The 22,256-nt window shown below is 48.0% G+C and overlaps 1 protein-coding gene across 2 annotated transcripts in view; it reads left to right on the top strand.

Annotated features, from left to right (window-relative positions):
• RPS6KA1 (ribosomal protein S6 kinase A1) overlaps positions 1-5,983 on the top strand; it is a 1,033,098-nt gene extending 1,027,115 nt beyond the window's left edge. For both annotated transcript variants that reach the window (XM_086957626.1, XM_086957627.1), the window contains one exon: positions 5,101-5,983. In XM_086957626.1, the coding sequence (XP_086813752.1) occupies positions 5,101-5,223 (123 nt within the window). In that variant the 3' untranslated portion in view covers positions 5,224-5,983. The remainder of the gene's footprint in view (positions 1-5,100) is intronic.
• The last annotated feature ends 16,273 nt before the right edge of the window (positions 5,984-22,256 follow it).

The following is a 22,256-nucleotide window of genomic DNA, read 5'->3' as shown; positions in this document are numbered from 1 at the left end:
TTCCTTCCGGCTCCTGGCTCGTCAGCGAAGACCCCCGACGCCTGTAAGACTTGTGCAACCGCAGCCCTTGTGGCTAGGTAACTTCGGCATTTCGGTGCCCGCATAGCCTCCTTACTTAAGGGTCCCGAGTCCCTCGCTTCCGACTTGCCTTATCGGGTCCGCCCGAGACCTCTAAACTTTCCGTGCCCTCGGGCACTTGTATTGATTGTGCACTTGAAGTATTTTCCTAAGAGTTTTGTTCTGTGCTTAGTACCCTGTCCTCATAAAGAGTACAGGGCTGTTGTGATTCTAATAAATATACTGTTTATTTTCATAACACTTGTGTGGTGCCCTTTCACTTGGTGTTCAAGGGGTATGTGATGGTATAACAGCTGGCTTAACACGCCCTCTAGAGTTTAGCCCGATGACTGCTCGTATCCACGCTACTAGGATAGCTGGTCTAAGGTTGACTTACAACCAATCACCATAAGGGTCGTTTGGACCGATGCATAGTGGTCGCTAGAATAGTGAACACTGCATATCGGGCCAACTTCTCACAGTACCCACCTCCGCTAATAATTATAAGTCTTGGGGTGAATCACTAAATAAACTTAGCCCATGGTACCTCTGGCACAGAGCAGACCATATTAACTTTGAGACAATGTGTAAAGAACGTATGCAGTACCAAAACTGTGATAAAGTTGAAACGCAAAACAATATAAATCCAAAAATGAATTATAAAAATAGAGTAAAATAGTATAAACAAATGACACCAACATGATAAATGTCCAGTAAGAGGGAACAGAGATATGATTTTTTAAATTTTAAGTAGAAGTAGTGCCAAGAAGCACAAAGTGGCAATGATAGTCAATGGTTGAGTTAGTACTTAGGCACATTTTGAGGCTGACCACGATGGTGTGCAGGTTGGATACACCAACCAGGTTCAACCTGGGTAAAAGACTTTACCTTCTGACTTTAATCCTGTATGTCCCAATTCACCACAGTAGTATACTTCTAAAGCCCCATACGACTTCAGGGTAGGAACTGAGAGACTCCCAAGGTGTTAAGCAGACTCCAGTCCTGATCAAGTTGCTGTTACGATGTGGCGCGACCACTCACCTGAACCGCATTTTGTCTGTAGGAGCGATGAATGCCCCCCTGACCTTCTATGATACCTCTCGGCACTGCTGGTCGGACACAGGAGACCCAGCAGGTGTCCCAAAAGGGAAGGGAGTGTGGAAGAGAGCACCAGAGATACTGCTACTCAAAACAGCCTGGTCCAGCTGGGCTCCCGGTTCTTCTGGAATATGAGGGAACAGCAGTGTTATTGATGGATACTCTGGCTCAAAGAGTACAGTAGTTGCTTCCGTGTGAATACATCACACTCGCATCACACCATACACAGTTTATATGTATAATCATCTGTTGCCCAATGGACCTCTCTTTAACTTAACTCAACTTTCTTGTTAAAAATCGCAAGCCAAATGGACAATTTTCTAGTACTCTGAGGATGGAAAACCTTCCACTATGTTGCTGAGAATGGATGTCTCTTGACTTCATTACTACATTTTGCACTTAGAATCGAGATATCGCTCAAAAAATAACAGGCTTACTCATAACTATAACAGAATCATAAGGAAAAAATGAAGAATAAGTAGAACACAAAAGAAACAGTAGGTGCTCAAACCCTCTCAAAGGACTAAACAAAAATAGTCTATCGACTGATTACAACAATGTGGCATTAAACCATCAACAGCTTTTAAAAGTACTCTGTGCGCCGCAATATATTGTGACGCCTAAAGTTTCAAGTTTTCTCTTGTCTTGTGAGTTCAAAACATAAATAGTTTTAAAGGCAGGCTGTGTGCCACAATAATACCATCAGAACGTACGTTTTCAAGGTCTGGGCTTTTCTGTGTGCTAGAAACAATCCAGCTGCAAGCGCATACCCAAATGTGCAAGAAAAGCTCTAGCGCAACTTTAAAGAGCACTCAAATCATACAATGAACTACCCGAAAGGGCGCTGCACTTACCTGACTCTGGCTGGGGAAACTGCTAATCGGTTCGTGACACCCGGAGCAGGAGAGCCGAGGTCTTGAGTCCGCCAACGTGCTCTCTGTGGATGTCTTGTCGATTCAGTCCAAGCTGCAAGGGTGTTAAATTAGAGTCCGGAGGCCGATTGGAAGACTGTGACTAAGCCAAGCACTGTCATGTGCACGGCTTAGCCTTTTATAGCCACTCAGGAGCTGTTGGTGAGCACAAAGCTGGACACCCCTCCAAGCGTGACTGTTTCCCAGCAACAAAGTAAACCGACCTTCCTGGAACGTACCAGTGACTTGGGAAAAGTAAGCAAGCATTGGTACCAACCCAGTGCGACAATCTTTGGCAGTGACAACCGTAAACAAGCACTGATACCAAAAAGAGTTTAACATTCAAAAATGTAGCCCATACACCAGAACGAAATAGTTAACGGGACAAAGGAGTAGATGGGGCACGCACATGATTAGCCAAGGACTCCTAGAGATGTTGGCAAACCATGCAGGGTTGGGACACGGGCCGAAGCGTGGACTAGAGCTCCCTGAAAGTTGCCACTGACCGGGAAAGGCTTCTTCTAGCTTGTTGTATCCCTGTAACTTGAACAAGAGGTCATCCTTAGAACCCTTGGAGTCAACTTCTTCGTCCTGGGTACAAGAGAGCCGCTGGTTCAGTCCTCCAGGGCTTTACCCAGGGTGCAGACAGCAGTTTCAGTCCTTTTCTGATGTTCCTCTGAACCAAGAGTATTCTGAAGTGGGTGCCTGGAGATGCCACTTTCATACTTTATTGGGCATGAGCTAGTGGGTGGAAAAAATCACTTGGCTCATGCCCGAACCAATGGCTTAAATGTTCATGGGGCTAAATGAATCCACTTTGGGCTTTTTCAAAATGTCGAAGTTTTTGGCCACCAAACTTGGGCTCTGAGGGCTGTGATGGGGAGTTTACTATGGTAATCCTCGTGTTTTCCCTGCATCTAACACCAAACTTCAGTTTGAGGCAGTACCTGTCCTCCCAACAAACTCGGAGACAGAAGTCTGGTAGAAAAAGGTGAGTTTTTCAACAACCAGAGAATGCATACATACACAGGAATGGTTTTGTTATGCTGTCCTCACCTTGTGAAGTGTGCCCAATATGTTATATGTAAAATCCCAGCAGATCTGTTAAGCGGGTCTTGACACTCCAGAAGATTTGACATTAATGTCTAAAAAGGCTCACTGTGATTGGAGCCTGTCTGACTGGAGGGACAAAAGAGGGGATAAGGCCTGGGTTTTAGCTATATCTGCTTGTGATAGGGTAGGCCTATTTCAAGTTAATCAAGTTCCAGGGCCCATTGCACAGGCCATCCTGTCAAAGGAGCACAACACCACACCACACCATGCCAATGGCCTTTTGTCTCTTTCCTGGGATCCACTTCACACCTTATAGAAGGGGATATTCAGCTTTCAGAGACAACTGAAGCTTGTGCAAATGGGTCTCCAAAGGCTTTAGGCAGTTAAATGGTAACTTTCTAAAAGTAACTTTTCCTCAACAGCTGCACAAAATTCGATTGGGTTTTGAATAACTATTAAAAAGTCTTCAAAATCTGTTTCTATCTGCTTCCAAACCAAAATCCATATTAACTGTTAATATGTAACCTAGTGTTTTCCTACGGAACCTTACTTTCAAAGGAACCTTAGCCTTACCACAGTAGAAATCACCTTGTGAGGCGTTTTCACTGTAAGAACATGTTTAACATTAAATTCCTACATGTCCTGCTTTTAAATAGCATACATCCTGCCTCATGGGCTGTAAGGCCTTTTTAGGGGCGACTTATAAGTATTCAAAAAGAAGACTTTTAATCTGTCAAAAGGAGTTATTTTGAATTTGCAATTTTGAAACTGCTACAGCTAGGCCAAAAATGGTAGGCCTGCAGTCAGTGTTGCATTGTCACTGTAATGGATTGTACCATGGGTGCTTCAGTCCACAAGTGACATTTATCTTACAGGCCTTCTGGACTATTTCTACCATGTAATAGGGACTTGTAGGAGAGCCAAATATGGAAATTATGGGTATACTAATTTCATCATGTAGAATAGAGGAGCAATGGGAAAACAATGGGTTGACCATGCAGAAAGAGCACATTTCCAACACTATGCAGGAGTATTGCCCCTCTGTAACATTTCTTCTGTGCATGGACTCTGTGCTGTGTCCAAATATGTAGTTTGTGCCAAAATACACCATCTTCAACTGTGTGTCATTTTGAGTGCACCCTCTGTACGCATGATGTGCTGCTTCTACAGTACGCTCTGTGCATTTACACTGCCATGTCCAGAATTAAACTTGTACTTGGGCTATGCCTCTTCCTCTACTTCACCTTGTGCATTTATGTACATTATACACAAGTATTGCCACTCGCACAGTACACCATTTGCTTAGCCCTATTGTACACTGTTTGGGGATCCTGTGCCACTGCCACAGTACAACTTGTTCAGTCTGTCAACCTCGGTGCATCCTGTATACAGACATTGCCACTTCCACAATAGATCTTGTGCTCTTTCCCCCTGAAGACCTTATATATTTTGTCCCTCCCCTCAGGGCCATCTAACACCATACTGTCATCCCGTCTGCTATCCATCAGCTCTTTTGACCTATATCCCATCATGCCTCTTGGCTGTTCCATCCCCATCTGTACCCCCCTTGACCTTCCCAACCACATTTCCTGGCCTCCCTTGGCACTCCGAACCTCAACCCTGCACCCACCCTGGCTCCCTCCTTTTACCACCACATTTGCTCCCTGGACTAATTCCTGTGTGCCCACTTTGACTCTCCCAGTCCCATTACTTTGGCCCCATCAGTACACTGTCCCCATCCTGCCGCCCCTCCAACCCCCCCATCTGCTTTCCAAACCCCCATCGCCTTCACTTGGCTAACCCAGCTACATCCCATCACTTTCCGCTTAGTCCTTTCAAATCCATATTGCATTATTTCCTGATCATCTTGAAAATAATTTTGTTCTCTGATCCCTATTGCAGACAAACAGCCAGCCCTAGTCATACCAGCTGTGTAGGCTACTCGAGTCTGACTATTTTGCCTTCTTTGTCTCTGCTTTAGGGAGCCATGGCTGCCACATACTACGCCTTGAACCGTTCGAAGCCCACCCCAGAGCTGAAACCTATAGAGTCTTCCATCTTGGCTCAGAGGAGAGTGAAGAAGCTCCCTTCCACTATACTGTAAGCGCTGATCCCGGACTAGCCAGGCAGCTCTATGGCTGTCCTGCCGTCTGATTCTTCGAGCAGTGTTGCACAGCCACACCTGGTACACGTACACTTGCCAACAGAGGCGAAGAGAGCAGGAGGTGGCTACCTCCTGATCCAGGCGAGGGCACGAGATCTCGTCTGAAAAGCACAGTTGAGCCCATGCAGGAATTTTGGGAACTTACTATGAGATTGGATCTAAAGCTGGACTTTTTTCTCTCTGAGGTGGTGTTGAACATTCCTGCTTTTTAACAGGATCCATTGATTGTGATTGGAACAATAATTGAATCATGTAATTTGGATATTTGCTTCCTGCGTGCTAGAAGTGCAGCATGAGGGCCCCATGCGTTGTCCTTTCTGAATGAATTGACTGGGCTCTAGGCGCTCAGTCTTGTTATACACTCCCACACTTGTGCTACAGTACCTCTTGTTCCTTACCAGAGGCAAAGTTGTATAACAATGACTCCTGTTTTTTTCATTCAAGCAATCTTCCATGTGACAATCATCTCCACAAATTTGCTGAGAAGGTTCTGCTGATGTTGGTTCTGCAGGACCTCAAAAGACGGATGGGCTGCTATCGCAGTCCAAAGCATCTGAGTTTGCTCTGCAGGACAAGGCTACATTAATCTCTGCCTCTAAGCTTAGTGCTTCAGAGATTTCAGCTCGCTTTATGGGAAACTTGGGGTTCAGTTTCAAATCTGTCATTTTTTAATAAACCTCTAGTTGGTTTTCAAAGGTTATTCTGAGTGGTCGTGGTTATTCATGCTGTGGCTGTGAAATGTTTATCTGTTCATCCCAATTCCAGTTTTATGTTATGTTCATTTCCCGCTTGCACTGGGATTTATTTATTTTTAAGCTGAGGACCTCTTGGCTTTGGTGAGTAACAGATGCTTCCAATATCAACACTGAAGAGTGTGCTGGCATCTCACATTGGAAGCCAGTGTATGACAATGACTATAGTTATAACTTGGTCAGTGAGGTGTGCCCAAGTTTAAGTATATGAAATGGTATCTTGAATTGGTATTTATATAGCATTTTCTATACTATTGCGAGGCATAAAGCGCTGTCCAATTGAGTCAGTAACAACTCCATTTTATATAGCATGTTATCTCTGAGGCAATGTAGTGGTCAAATTTTCAATGCGTTTCTGTTTGTCCTTCAGGAGTATGGTTAAATGGTAGTAGCACATCTTATACGGGACACGTTGGGTGCAATGTGTGAGGTTTAGAGGCAGGGTTGGTGCATTGCATAATTATGGATGTTACTGCATGGGAAAAAGACACAGCTGCACATTTGAGAACGTATTGTTTTTGTGTATTGAGTGTTACAATGTGAGGTAGGCATTCATGGTATGTGTATAGTCCACAAGTTGGAACTTTTTTTGGCTGTGCCCAACTATGTGGGGGAAAAAAAACCTGGTACCTTTCACATAATTTTGGCTAAGTCCAGTGATACTGTCGCCTTGCCACCTGCGAAGTCCGGTAGATTTTTGATTTGTCCGACAAAGGAGTGTCAGTGCCCAGATACACTGTCTGTATTATTGCTGGTGTATTTTGGTGAATCATTAGGATTGATTTGAGCATTTACTGAGCTTGAGATTGTATATAATCTTCAGTAGGGAAAGTCCTATTTGGTAAAAGTCAATTTCTTATTTTCTCTGTTGTAGGTAGTTGCTTATTAACCTTATGTTCTCCAGTATTAGGGTGTCTTTCATAGATTCACATGCTTGAATATTCCCCGTTCTCGAAGGGGGAGTCCCACGGTAAATAAAATAGCAATAAAATACTAATAACATATGTATGTAAAAACATAACACACAAAATACACACTAGAATAGGTAGTAAATACCCTGACATAATTCCTACATAGGAATACACATGGTAGAGAGAAAAACACTTGTAACATATTCCTGTCATTATGTTAGTCCAAACTACAGCCAATCAGGCACCAGCACCCTTCCAGAACCTTCTCCTCAGAGCTCAGTCCCTCAGATTTTCTACCACATGGCGTGTGAAGGGAGTCTCCCTGAGCTCTGCTCAGTTTTCTCAACTTCTTCTGGTGTTCCTGTGATTTCCAACATGTCTGCAAGTAAGAAGTCTTTATTTAGACCTTGTTCTTCTTGTGGGAAGCTGCGGCTTTACTCTGAAGATCCCCACAAGAAGTGTATTTACTGCCTTTATCCCGACCATGAGGTTGGCAAATGCAAATTTTGCAGGACCTTTTCAACTAAGACCCTTAAAGACCGGGAAGGCCGTCTATCCTGTGGCTTGAAAGACTTAAAGACAAGGATTCAGCACTTTCTGACGCAGAAAGCCTGGTGTCAGGACCTTCTAAAGCAGCTCCAAAACGTAGCAGTTTGCAGGATTTGCCTTCTCCACTCTTGAAAAACAAAAAACTTTCTCTCTGTGGCTCCTGCGGTGTCTTCACCTCCTCTTGCTACGTCCACGCCCATAAGACCTGGCTCTCAGATGTCTACTGCTTCTTCCTATCATGTTTCTACTAAAAAACATGTCACTTCGTCGACGATCGTCCCGACGACAAGATCTGCCATGTCCGGCTCGTCGACTGCGACTGTAACGACGACATCTGCTTCCGGCTCGTCGACGACTGCAACATCGGCGTCATCCATGTTGACAAACGTATCCCTCAGTTTTAAGACTGTTTCTTCAACGATACCTATTGCTTCGTCGCCGACAAAGAAAACTCTCTCGTCGTCAGCAAAATCTTAGTCCGTGAGAGTTGTTAAGAAGGCTTCTTCGTCGTCGGCCCCGTCAATGAGTGCTCAGTAGACGGCAGCTTCATCGACGACAACTTTGTCGACGGCGGCACCGTCGACGATGGTCCCGTCAACGGCGTCCCCGTCGACGGCTGATCCTTCCTCTACGGCTCCGTCGACGCCTATGCCATCATGGTCGTCTGCTCCGCCGACGACTTCGTCGACGACAATTGCATAGTTTGCTTCATTGCCTTTGGTGCAGCTTTCTTCCTCCGAGTCTGGTTCTTCCACCGTCGACCCTCTGCACCAACGTTGCAAGATAACTGTTGACCAGCTGTCCATCCCTAGTAATCCACAGCCTCCTTCGCCCTTGTTTGCCACCGGTTCCGAGCAGGACTCTGGTTCTGAGGACGGTGTGGATGATTTCTTCAGGGCGGCACGCAGTCCTTCTGATTTGGTAATTAAATGCCAGGACTATGGTGAGGATGATGAAGAACATTTTCAGGCAGAGGAACATTCCGTGCAGGTTCCAACTGCGACGCTGCCTCTGTCGCTCATCTCCAATCTCCAGCACATGTTGGAGGATTACAACCGGCGTTTCCCGACATCTCAACAGGGTTCGCCAGTGCCTACAGCTCCTGCGTCTGCTGCGGCTCCTGCTGCTCATCCTCTACCACAACCACCAATGCCTTCTCCTCCGGTTCAGACATCCGTTAAGATACACACTACAGTGTATGACGATGATGATGTTACTCCAGAACGTGAGGATGGTGAGTTTCACGATGATGACCACGCCAGTCATATGGCTGAGTGGGACGACTACCAAATTCAGACGCCGTCCCCCCCTCCTGTGACGCCAGGGGTTTCTTCTCTGGTGGACATTGCAAGTTTCCATCAACTGATGTATAGAGCGGCTCACGCTTTAAGCTGCCAAGAGTCCAGAGAGAGGAGGACTGTTTTCTCTACGACTTCAAAAATCAACCGTTTAAACAAATCCATACGCTCCCCATCATAGACTTCAACTGGAGTGAGGGGGTAAAATTAATGCAAACGCCGAATTCCATACCGGCGCAAATGCCTCGCTTCGAGAAAATATATAAAGCGCCCTTTGGTTCCCCAGCATGCCTGATTGCGCTGCCAAAGCCAGATTCAGTGGTCACCCAGGCTGCTCAGCGTCGCTCCAGGAACCTGACGGCTCCCATTACAGCTCCTCCTGATCGGGAAGGCCGTCGCCTTGACGCTATTGGGCGCAACCTTTCAACGATGGCCTCTACCACGGTGAGGGCGGCGAATGATTTAGCCATTTTAGGGCGCTACGACCGCCAGATGGGGTCAGACTTTTCTGCCCTTGTGGCCCTCATCCCAGAGCCGGCTACCACAGGAAACAGAGCAGACCTCTGCTTAGGTCCTTATTTCAAGTAGCCCGATAATGTTAAACTGGGCACTAGTTTCATGGTTTTTTGTGCTCGACTTGACATTCATTACATCTTATCCAGATTTCTAGTACTCTAAAAAAAATTCCCATGCAGATTTTGCTAGGCAACACCTCACAAAATTTGAATGACAAACAGAAGCCGGGAAGAGGGAAAAAATGCCATCATCTTGTTTTCCATCATTCCGCATTCCGAATTGGGCGGTAATGTCGATCACAAGATATCTTATTGATATTTTGAGGTTTAAGACAACGAACCAGCAAATCAGGGCAACTCGTAATAAAAGCCAACATCTTCCAGTTGTTTAAGAATATATTGTATTTTTATGTCTTTGCAACAAGTATCTTAAAAGTATAAATGGCAACTCCGAAACTCGGGTGCTTTCTAGATTATCCTGCTATGTGCGTGACTCAAACTTGGCTACAGACATACCAGAAATCTCAAGTCCTTTTCTGACGGACTCTGCTTTTGTGCCACTCCGCGGATAAACCTTTGTACAGTGTTTGTTTTCTCCTCTTAGCAACGGTGTATCAGCACGTACAGTCAGCCCCCAGCTCTCATAAGGAGGACTTCTTGATGCGGTTACATGTTGCTGCTATGCGGTACACAGGTTAAGCACAGAGATACTAGAGGCTGTCCTACACACATTCAGCCATGCGAGAAGTGGCTAGTCACAGTTCTCTTGAGTGTTGAAAGTAGCATTACCGGAAATTTGAGCAACACCTCTAATACCTTTAAAGTCTGAGCACAACATTTAAAAACAAGCATTTGCAATGCAATAGGTCTAGCATTCGCGAAAGTTTGAGCTGTTGGCATTGTAAATGACAATGCCATTTATTTACGTTTTGGTTTTTAAAACCTAAATAAAAGGCATTACCATTTACAATGCCAATAGCTTAAACTCTCGCCAATGCTTGTCTTTCACTATTGTATGTTATCTGTGTAGAGCAGTGTGCGAATGCCTTTGGGCTTTAAGACTTACACGTCATGTGGACGCCTTATGTCGGCGACGGAACCTCACCTCATTTGCATGTGGTGTTTAGGGGAACATCACGGCTCATTGCAAGGCATGCCAACAGTTGAAGTCGCAGCGGGAGCGCCAGATGAAACGTCTCTCAAGGTCGGCTTCATCACCTCGATCAGATTCAGTGGAAGGCTTTAGAAGTGGCCGTCGTCGTCTTCTCCATCCCTCTCCGATGCCGCTCGAGTGTCGCTCCCCGGTGGGTAAGTGTCGAAGCTTGTCCCCGGGGGCTGGTTTCTGGCCTGTTGGGGGCGTGGGCTCTCCGCGGGTGATGCGGTCCCACGTTTCGTCCCCCTATCTACCGTTTCCTGGTGAGGGGGCGCAAGAGCCCAGATGAGACCTATGCAGCGGCTCTGCAGGCCTCGCTGGTGTCTCCTCCTCCCCTCCTGGGACGTCAGCGCATCCCTTGCATTGTGCGGGGCCCTCCGCGACGCCGCTGGCAGCTCCTGCCCCGGTGCCGACTGGCTCAGCTCCAGGCTTGGAGGATGTGGTGCCGTTGGGGTGCGGCCCTTCGGGGGGGTCCCTCCTTCGGACCACGGCGCCTCTGCAAACTCCAGCTGGAGTCCCTGTAATGTCGTGGGAGGTCGCCGGGGCTCGGGTCGCATCACCGAGCCCAGCTCGGCCCTTAGGACAGGCGGCGGCCTTGTCTACGGCTGAGGTGACGCCCCTACTGCACCTGTAGCTGCTTGCCCGGGCGGCGCCACAGGGGTCTGTGGACCCCCCTCGTCCCACTATGGGTCGAGGCTCGATGGGGACCCTGCTGTAGTTGAATCGGCCTTGGCGGTGCCGAATGGGTCGGCGGACCCCCTATGCTCCATTCTGGGTCGAGGCTGGCGGAGGGCTTCTTGTCACTCCCCCGGTCCCTCTCGTCCCTCCACGCAGGCGGCTGCCTCATCGGAGGTCGAGTCGGCGCCGGAGGACACTCCGGCTCAGCTCCGGTCCCCGACGCTGCGTGACTTGGGGGAGACCTGTCCCGCGTCTCCTTTGGCACCGGATGGTGATGGCAGCGGACTCTACGGCGCTGGACTGGCGTCGAGTCGCAGACTTCTTCAGACGCTCCCTCTTCACCAGAGGTTGGCTGCCTGCTGGAGTCGTCCTCACCGGAGACGGGCCGCCTCATGGTGGCTCTTTCACCGGTGTCTTCAAATGGCGACTCCCCACCATTCCCGAGGCCGCAGTGTTCGCTGGAGGAGAAACAGGTCCCCCACTCCTTAGTCCCTCGTTCTACTTTTCAGGTCTGGCCTTTGCCCGCCCCAATTGGCTTTGGGGACGGCTTAGTTTGCAGCCATTGCCCACGGAGGAGCTGCTTTCTCTACTGCGGGGCCCTACAGAGGCGGGTGTGCCTTCGCTCGCGATGTGTCCACGGCTGTGGGTATTCTGCACATGAGTGACCCGGTTGCTCATTTCCCTGCAGATCATCTTTTGAAGGTTCTCCAACAGGGCTCTGGTGGGAGGGAGCTGTTGCTTCCCTTTGAGGGTTCGCTATTTTCTTCCCTGATGGGGACTTTGGGGCGTCCCGCCACAGGGGACCTGGTGCCCCAACACCTCCTGCAGTGGCACCAGGTGACCCGGCCTGTCTTTCCCTCCACCCCTCTGCCTCCAGCCCACTTTTGCGGACTGTCTTTCCCTCCCTGCTGCCACTGTTGTCTCCACCGTCCAGGGAGGCCCGCTGGCTGGATTCTTGGGTGCACAACATGTTCGCCTCGACCAGCACTGCTCTGCGGGCCCTTAACACCTTGTGTGTTGGCTAGGGCCACCTCTTATTTGTGGGACTCGGCTGAGTCCTTTGGATACGCCGCTTCACAGGAGACTGTTCAGGTTGACTTACGGCATCATGCGTTGGGTGGCCGGGAGCTAGCGGTGTTTATTCTTCGCTCCGCTCTGAATATCTCTGAGGTGCTGGGCCGTGCCATGGCTTTCTCGGTTGCCCTCCGCCACCATGCTTGGCTTCGGGACAGTGTGTTCCCTGAGAATGTTCTGGAGCAGCTGCTTGATCTTCCATTCGATGGCACTCTGTTGTTCCATGCCCGGGCAGACTCGGCCATCCAGAGGTTCTTGACAGGGCTTCGTCGTCTTCCTTCTCCCCCTCAGTGACTGGTGAGTTGATCTGGTTCTTGGACTTCCTTTGGGCAAGTTGCCCTTGCTGTGCTGTGTGTTTTATCGCCACTCGAGTCCTTCTTGTTGAGACTGTGGCTTTGTTGGCTGCTGGATGGCCCTTTGTTGACTGTGTGTTTTTGCTTCAGTTATCTTCATAGATTGGCCCTGAGATTAGGCCTTCTGTTTTTCTCTTGGACTGCTTGACAAGCCTTCTACAGGGTTATTTTCCCCATGGCTGTTTTGATTGTCCTCTGCTGCAGATGTTTCTTCCAAAGAGGGTTCCCATGTCTTGGGACTTAACGTACCATATGTGGGGTAGTGGTAGCTGTTATACAGCTTGCGCTCTGCTAGGGAGTTGTGGTCGCCTTCGGGCCTCTGCTCTCCCTGGCGTTTATGTATGTTGCAGATGCTTCTTTAGGTCATGTGCGCGGACCCCTCGTAGTGGTGTGTCCGGGCATTTCCTCGCCTTCATGCTCCTGTCCAGGAGGCTGGGAGGGTTTTGTGCTTTCTTTTTTTCAGTCGTAGCCTGCCTGGTCTTTCTGGGGCCCCGGGTTGTTCTTCCTGCTTCCGACTGCTTGTTGCTGCCGTTGCCGCTCTGTCTGGTCTGTTGCCTTCCGACTATGGCTCGCTCACCTTCCTTTACCTCGTTTCCTTAGGCCCTCTAGGCTTTTCTTCTTCTTCTTCCTTGCCTGGCATTGGCTGGAGGTTCTGTTGCATTGTAGGGGCGTGAGGTGCTTTGGCCTCCCCTGGCCTTGCCCTTGTTTTCCTCTGTTGAGTGTGAACGGGCTTCTCTTTACCCTTTCTTCTTCCCTCACCCCTCCGGGTGTCGCTGGTGTTCTGCTTGTGAGGATTCCCCTTGCCTGGGCAGATAAAGCTCCTCGCCCTTTCGCAGTCCCTCCTTACCCGTGGGTATGGCTAGGGTATTTATTCTACGTTAAGGAATCTGCGTCTAGTAGTCTCTATCAGATGTACGAGTTCTTTACCTTCGGTAAAGATGTATCTGGTAGATACGATTCTAGCCGCAGATTCCTTTACGGCCTGCCCTTCCTCCCCGTTCTGCGAGGACCTTTTGACTTGGCCTTCTGCACTTGCCTTCCGGTGGATGGCTATGTTTCTGTGAGTGCATTCTTCGCTCTTTTGACAGGATGCTTTTGTCTTTTCTTGTTCCTTCCTCCTCTTTGGCAATTTAGAGGATGAGTCCATAGGTACTCCTGTGCCCCTCTGCCCTGGTTGCTTCGGGATTGGGGCTTACCTTTACTCTCGTCCCTCCCCTTCCTCCCTCTTGTTTCTAAAGTCCTGGCCCCTCCGTTACCCTTTGGGTTGGGGTCACCTGGCTGTGTCTTGCCCTTGTTTCCTTTGGGGATTGTCGCGCTCTGTGCTAGGGTTGCCTTGGAGGGTTGTTCTTTCCTTTTTGTCTTGGAATTGGTTCCCCTTCGTTGTTCTTAGTTGGGGTTCTACTCCTGCTGCAGGTTGTCATGGCTTTTTGCATGGGTCCCTTGTCTCGGGAGATACTGTCTACATTCTGGCAGGGTGGCGGTTCATTCTTTATTCTTTTCCCTGCTTTTGGGTGCTGCGGTGTCCGACACTGCTCCTTATGGTGTTCTTCCTCACCATCCATTTTTCCAAATGTTCTGCTATTCGCACACTGTTCCCATCTTCCCACAGTTTGTCTGGTGGCTCCGGGTTGTGGCATGGAAAAGTTCTCCAAAGAAAACTGATGTAGGCGCTGCAGGGTGGGACTTATGTGACCTCGCTGACATCACGTGCACGGACAACGCCTGGGCAGAGTCGTACGATGCCGTCCCCCCCGGCGCGCAGGTATGCTGTAGCAAAAAGTTTTCTGGATCCAGTTTCACGCCTGGGGATAATTCTACGTTGAGGAATCTGAGGCTAGAATTGTCTCTACCAGATACATAGTTACCGAAGGTAAGTAACTCGTACTGCAGAACCTTGAGGGCAAGGCTAAGAACTAGCAGCAGCTTTCTAGGTTAGTTCGTTGATGAGGTGCTTTGTAAACCCCATGTAGAGCCTTTTAGCCCTGTCTAAGCTTGGCAGCACTAGGGCAGTGGAGGCCCAAACTAAGTGGCAGTTGCCTGGGTAGGGGAAAGTTAAGGACACCCTATGCTACATTGTGATCTGATTTTTCGAGTGAGAGTTTCGAGTCTGTAATGACACCCTATATATGTCAGTCCATGTTGTGGGGAGAGAAATCAAATCTCCTCCGGTCACGCTGTAGTTGAGTGGTGCTGTAGTTGAGTGGTGGGTTATGAATATCTTGAATGGCAATGTAGGATTTTCCCAGAACACACACTTGCCATATTTTAAGTTTTAGAATAGTTCCAACCATGAGACCAGATTTCCAGAGATTCCTCTTTTTTCCCTTTTCATGAAGATCTTTCCGAAGTGTTCAGACAGACTGAACTTTGCTCCTTTCCTGCTAATGGGTGCTTGCTCTTGTATGCTCGTTATGACTCATTTTCACAATGCTAGATTGGATATATATAAAGGTTTCTGCTGTAGCTTTTCGCTGTTGCCATGTAACGCTGACCAATACGAAGCCAGGAGAGTGCCAGAAGTGACAGTAGCATGACTTCATAAAGCACAACAGCATCAGTTTCATATTTAATCTCTTTGATGTGAGATCAGAGCGTCAGCTAAATATTCTTGGTTATCTTTTTTTTTTCTTCACAAAATCGAGTGTCCCCTCCCAAGTCCTCCAGCTGCAAGCCATATCAGACATATGGAAAATGGATGTTATACTGATCAGTACCACGCAAACAGCCTCTGGTGCAGTGGTATACAACACGTGCTTCATCGATTTTGCCTTTTAAGGAACAATGGTTCAGGTTAGGCCTAATTAGGTCCTGGTCAAGGTAGCGAGTATTTAATAAACGCTGGGGAGCAAGAACTGTAGGTACAATTAGGAATCTTTTATTTCAATCTTTCTTTTTTATAGATATACATAAATATTTATACTGTATTTCAGGTGCTCAGGTGAATAGTACGGTGCAGGACGTGACAAAAAGTGATCAAAGTGAACGGACTGTCACACAACAACAACAAGGTTAAAAAACAACAATTATATACAATAGAATGAGTGAAAATCCTTGGGTAGGTCGACGGCGTTTCGATCTATATAGCTTTAGATCATCATCAGGACTGATGAGCTTCCTGAAACTTGCCAATGCATTCTCAGGCAAGGATGATTTATTGATACTGCAACTGAATTGGAGGTTGCTTTCTGGAGAGAATATTATAGTTAATCAAAAAAGGTCTCTCAATGAGATGATCCAAGTAGCGCTCGGTCACTTTTAATTAGACGAGGGTCCTACTTGAGCTTTTGAATGAATTAAAAGAAAGAAGGAATCCGCTTTAGCGCGTTCGTCGCTATGATAGTATGCAAATATTGGCACCTGAAATTTAATACCGGCGATTGGGCGTAGCAGGGAAGGGGTCAGAGTGCCTCACCGACAACTGCTAATTAGGCCTAACCTGAACCATTGTTCCTTAAAAAGCATCGCTCTACCCCAGGTTCCACTTTGTGGGGTTCCCTTGTTTACAAAAAACATCATCGATTTTGCCTGCACTTATGCACGCCAAAGCCACTGTAGAATGAGTAGCTAAACGAATGTAGCTTCTCGCAAATCAAAATAAAAAAACAGGTTTCCTTCCAGACCTAGCGTGTTTTCCAGAATCGGTTCCAGAAGCCAGTTTCCCCATCACCAAAACGAGCACCACTCCTCATCGCACACAAAGGGCAAAAGGTCTAAAGACAGGTCCTCCTCTTCTGAACAGAAACTGCTTCTTCAGAAAATTCCCCAAATAAGCTTTCCACCTCTAGGAAGCAGGTTGTGGCTTTTCAAAATGCCATGTTGACTGTTCTCAATTACACCTTTTGGCTCACCTTCAAAACCTTCTAATAGATTCATATGCTTGAAGGTTTCCCTTTCGTATAGCTGGGACTCATCAGCGATTAGTTATGTAGACCTGTACATTTAAATAGTGATTGGGACACCGCACGTCATCGCAGTAGAAATTGCTATTGCTCTGATGGAGGATGTATCAATGCCACCCATAGGCTCCTTCTTTGCCAGAGCTTAGCCGATCTTATTATAAAGAGAAACCCAATGTGAAATAGTCTGTTTGGTCCCTGCCTTACCCTTCTGGACCCCAACAAAACCAATGTAAAGCTATTAATCCAGGTACTCCGATCTTATCTAATCAATGTAGCAGATGGTAGGTTGCCTAGGGTCTGAGGATTGAAGAAGAGGACCTGACCATCCGGCTACAAAAGCAGGTGTGCAAAGGGCACTCTTCTCAGCACATTAATGTTCATCTGTGGTTCTGACTGGGACCAAAGGCCTTACATCTCCCCGAAAAGAGCACCCGAGCACAAGAGGGTATCTATGACCGACTGTAGAGGACTCTAGGGACAGTCCACCATGACATTGCTTGGATACATCAACCAATTAAGGCCTACAAGAACGGAGAGAAAGAACTGCACACAAATGGAAATTTTCCTTGCAGCTGAATCCATAGCCTGCAGAGGCCCCATCTGAGTGGCCTCACCTCATCTGCCACATGGTGTGTGATAATAGGTAGCAGCGCTAGGAAATGAAGCCCAGCAGATTGAGAAACTTCAGAACTGGACTCTCAGCTGAAGTCTAAAACATTAGGATCATATCTGAAATGTCCTGCATCTTATGGAGCAGAGGAATATTTCCACTGAAGTAAAGTCCAAGAACAATCCATTGAAGGCCAGCTACTCATTCGGTTGTGGTGTCTTCCGCTGATTGATGGAGACACCAACTGATGAAGAACCGGGGTGTGCCCTATTGGGTCTTTTCTGTTGCTCTTTTTCGGTAGCAACTGCAGTACAGGGGTGTGGACTAGGATGCACTTCTTAGCCCACTCCTTCAGGAGTCCTGGACAGAAAGTGGAGGACAGAACCCTGTCAGACCAGCTGGAGCACGCAGTGATCTATGTTGACAGTCTCCCACTGGGCCAATAAATGTGAGGCCCTCCGCCTGACCGAATGTTAATTGGGGGGTACAGATGAGAGCAACTTCAAGGTGGCAGAACCAGAGAAAGAATTGCAAAACTGAAGCTTCTACTGCCATTGATGGTGTCTTTTAGACCCATCTCCCCTATGAAAGGAGCAGAATTGCTGAAATGGCTGGTAAGATTGCTGCTGTCAGGAAGGATGGCCTATGGAAAAGCTACAAAACTTCCTGGCAGAATTTTTCAGCCAGAAAGGCTATTCCCAAAAAGAGCCTTTTAGCATCAATTGAATATCCTTTAGGATCACCTGGAAGTCTGCAAAAAATTCAGTGGTGTGCATCCAGCCCTGCCTGCAGAGGGTAACTGCTGTGGCCATGAACTGGGCTACAGAATCATCCAAGGCTAATCTACATTTCGGAATCGGTTCAAAACATTGAGGCCTTTTTTAAGCACTTTGACAAACAAACCTTGTTTTGTAATAGGATCGGCTAATTTTGTCCAGCTTCTCCATTTCCCACAAAGTGTGTGTACATACAAGGAACCACGTGGCATTGGTGGTGTAAGGCCAGACTCGTCAAAGCAAAAACTTTAAACCTCATGGAGTCAAGGTGTCTGGCGCTCCTGTTCCAGGGATGCTGTAGCAAAAGCAGTGGAATTCCATCTTGGTGAAGAAGCTTTAACCACCAAGCTCTCTGGTGAAGGCTGAGTCCACAAGATTTGCCTGTGGGCTGCTGGGCATTCAATTCAATTCAATTCAATTCAGAAAATTTATATAGCGCGCTACATACCCAGAGGGTCTCAAGGCACTTAGGGAGGGGTGGGGAATTATTTGTCGAATATCCAGGTTTTAAGTTGCTTTCTGAATGCTAGGTGGTTTTGAGTGAGGCGAAGGTGAATGGGAAGTGAGTTCCAGGTTTTAGCCGCCAGGTAGGAGAAGGATCTTCCTCCCATGGTGGTTTTGTTGATGCGAGGTACAGCAGCCAGGGCTTGGTTGGAGGAGCGTAGCTGGCGGGAGGGGGTGTAGAAGGAAAGTCGTGTGTTGAGGCATTCGGGTCCAAGTTCGTAAAGTGCTTTGTGTGCGTGGGTTAGGAGGCGGAATGTTATCCTCTTATTGACGGGGAGCCAGTGGAGGTTTTTCAGGTGACCAGAAATGTGGTCATTGCGCGGGATGTCTAGTATGAGTCTGGCTGAAGCGTTCTGGATGTGTTGGAGTTTTTTCTGAAGTTTTGCGGTGGTACCGGCGTATAGGGTGTTTCCGTAGTCCAGTCGGCTTGTAACCAGTGCGTGGGTGACCGTTTTTCTGGTTTCGGTGGGGATCCAGCGAAATGTTTTTTTGAGCATGCGAAGAATGTTGAAGCAAGAAGATGAAACAGCATTGACTTGTCTGGTCATCGAGGGTGAGGAGTCCAGAATGACGCCCAGGTTCCGTGCGTGGTCCGTACCACGTACTGAGTTTTATGCATAAAACTCAGAAACAGGGGATACCCTCAAACTAGTAAGGCGTTCTTTAAAAAGGGCTTGGTACTGCCCCAGAGAGAGTCTGCTAGAACCAAAACCAAAGAAAAACCAAGACAGACTAGTGTGTGTAACCACTTTTACCCAGCCTCTAATGCCATAAAGAAAAGCATCTTGAAACACTGGCCTGTACTAAATGCCGTACTACTGAATCTTGAGCACCCTATCTTTGCATTCAAGAGAGCAAAAAATGTAAAAGATCATTTGGTAAGAGCTTCCCTACCTCAGCCTAATTTGAAAACAACCATCAATGATGCATGGGGCTTACCTGCCCTAACGGGTCATGCAAAATGTGGCAGTTGCATAGTGTGTGACTTCACTATTGAGGGAAAAACATTTACTTTTGGCACTATTTCCTTTGAAAGAAAACACTTCACTAATTGTAACTCCATCAATGTGGTGTATGCCATTTTTTGCCCCTGCAAAATGATATATGTTGGACAAACCAGCCAGAAGGTCAAGCTACGCATCGGACAACACCGTAGTAGGATCCGGTGCCATACTCCAAATGCCCCTCTTGTCGAACATTTCAAAGAAAAAGGACACACTGAAAATGATCTGACATGGACAATCATCACCATGGTAAAACCACCACCCAGAGGAGCGGACGTAACTCAGTTACTGAACAAGGAGGAACTTCACTGGATACTGCGCACCAACAGTATCCATACAGGCCTCAATCGTCTTGAAGATTGGACATCTCTCCTGTGATCAGTCACCCTGTAATACATACCTGACTTCCTCCTAGGTTTCGCAATGTTTCTTAAACAATTCATGTAAATATGTAAATGTTTATTGCACATGGTTTTATATATAACCCCTTCTCCGCACTCCCACACCATTCCAGCATGGCCGCCAGTTTCACTGCGATTAGTCCTTTACCTATTTCTAAACACTCCCACACCTTTCCAGCATGGCCGCCGTACTCACCACGACTAGTCCCTCTTTCATTTCCGAATTCCCCTGTATCTAGCCCTCAGGCACGAGCACGACAGCGATTCCCGCCATTCTGTATCCTGCATAGACAAGGAGCAGCCAAACCAGGAAGTAAGTACCTGCAGAATGCTCTAATCGGCATTTCCATACCCCACGAGGACCATAACTCATATAAATCTACTTTCTTCCTTCTCAGTGAGACACGATTGGTCCGGTCTCGTATTTAGAGGCTCCCTTGCCCTGGTTTGGTAATTATTTTATTTTATGAGCTTTTCATCGGTCCATCAATCTGTTTATACTCACTCTTTTATTTTCCCGCTTTTTTGGCAGGATACTATTGTGCTCCTAAACCCTTCATTTTCCCTACTTGCTTTGATTCCAAAAGCATAGGTACTGCTTAACAGACTACTTTGTGGACCACAATATTGGTAAATCACGATCTGTATGCTCGCGCTGCTTTCCTTTTAAAATTGATCACGTAGAGCTAAACGATAATTCACAAACTCCTTTCGCCTCTGAACCGCATGTAAAACTCTTTACACGTAAGCGCGGGTTACCAACACTTCGCCGATCACACCGCTCGCCACCCGTTTTTAAACTTTGCATGGTCCAACTCTGAGCTCATTGAATGTTTTTTAATCTCATGCGTCGCCCCCCTCAGTTTCGTCACTGCGTCGGATTTTAAGTGTTGTCCCCACTATCATAAACAATTCACAATAGGTTGCATGGAAACAAAAGCCTGTCACGCCACCACGTTAGAATTCACAAAATTACTATTCCTAAAAGATGAATAACTGCCACAAACAGTTCACAATGCCACAGATGATCACTGGTCAGATTTATATACATGCCTAGTCTTTTTGTTATTGACCAATGTTTGTTTTGTCTCCCCTTTTTTGTTTCCCCAATATAACTGTATGTATGCTTATAGGCCACATAAAACTGTTATGCTTTCAAGACAAACAAATTAATTCTTTGTCCTGAAGATGATGCCATGTATCTGTGTGTAGGCATCGAAACGCCGTCGACATAGTAGCATCATATGTACCCTACAAATAGAAAATTGTTCACAATGATGCTTTGTACTTTACCATTGTCTGTTCACTGAGATACTAGCACAGACCGCCTTTGTTGCGTCAAGTTTACCCCCCTGTTTTGTCTTGTCCCCTGTGGGTTACTGGTTGTACCCACCTTGTAAAAAATCCTTTTATGTTTTCCATATCTCTTAAAATAAAAACCTGTCCTGCTGGACAAAGGTCATACTGACTATTGAGTGTATGTCCATCAATTCTGCCTAATCCCTGAACTACTAGGGACCACTGTCTTTTGAAACAGTTCAGTCGCGGCAGGAGCGTCGGATGAAACTCCTCTCAGCGCATCTCTCCAGGACGGCTTCATCCCATCGATTAGCCTCGGCAGACGATTTCCGGATACGGCAGTCGTTGGCGTCCTCGTCCCTCTCCGATGTCGCGAGAGAGTTGTTCCCCGGTGGGTAAGTGTCACAGTTTGTCCCCGGGGGCTGGTGTTCGGCATGCCGGGGGCATGGGCTCTCCGCAGGTGATGCAGCCCTGTGTGTCCTCCTCCTATCCACAGTTTGCCGGTGAAGGGGCGTCAAGAGTCCAGACGGAGACATGTGGCGGCTTTGCGGGCCTCACTAGCGTCTCCTCCTCCTTCCCCTCCTGGGACGTCAGCGAATCCCTTGCATTGTGCAGAGCCCTCCGCGACCTCTCCGGCGCAGACTGGTTCGGCTCCAGGTTTGGAGGATGTGGTGCTGTTGGGGTGCGACCCTTCGGGGGTCCCTCCTTCGGACCACAGTGCCTCTGCCTCATCGCAAACTCCTGCAGGGGTCCCTGTGGGGGTGCGGGAGATCACCGCGGCTCGGGTCACATCCCGAGCCCCGCTCGGCCCTCTGGACAGGTGGCGGCCTTGTCCACGGCTGAGCTGATGCCGCCTCTGTGCTGGAACTTGTTGAACCGGGCGGAGTCACAAGGGTCGGTGGACTCTCCTCGTCCCGCTCTGGGTCGAGGCTGGACAGGGGCCCCACGTCCTCCTCCGGGCCCCCCTCGTCCCTCCACGCAGGCGGCTGCCTCATCGGAGGGCGAGTCGGAGGTTAAATCGACCCAGGCGGCGCTGCATGGGTCGCCGGGCCACATCTACCGCATGCGGAGCTGAGGCTGGCGGAGGGCTTCGGGTCAATCCCTTGGTCCCTCTTGTTCCTCCACGCAGGCGGCTGCCTCGGCGGAGGTCGGGTCGGCGTCCTTCCGGTACCGCCCCTTGGCAACTTTGGCTCCGGC

The sequence above is a fragment of the Lissotriton vulgaris genome, chromosome 2_1 (genome assembly GCF_964263255.1).
Source record: "Lissotriton vulgaris chromosome 2_1, aLisVul1.2, whole genome shotgun sequence".
NCBI lineage: Eukaryota > Metazoa > Chordata > Amphibia > Caudata > Salamandridae > Lissotriton > Lissotriton vulgaris.
This window is presented reverse-complemented; position numbering and strand designations above follow the sequence as displayed.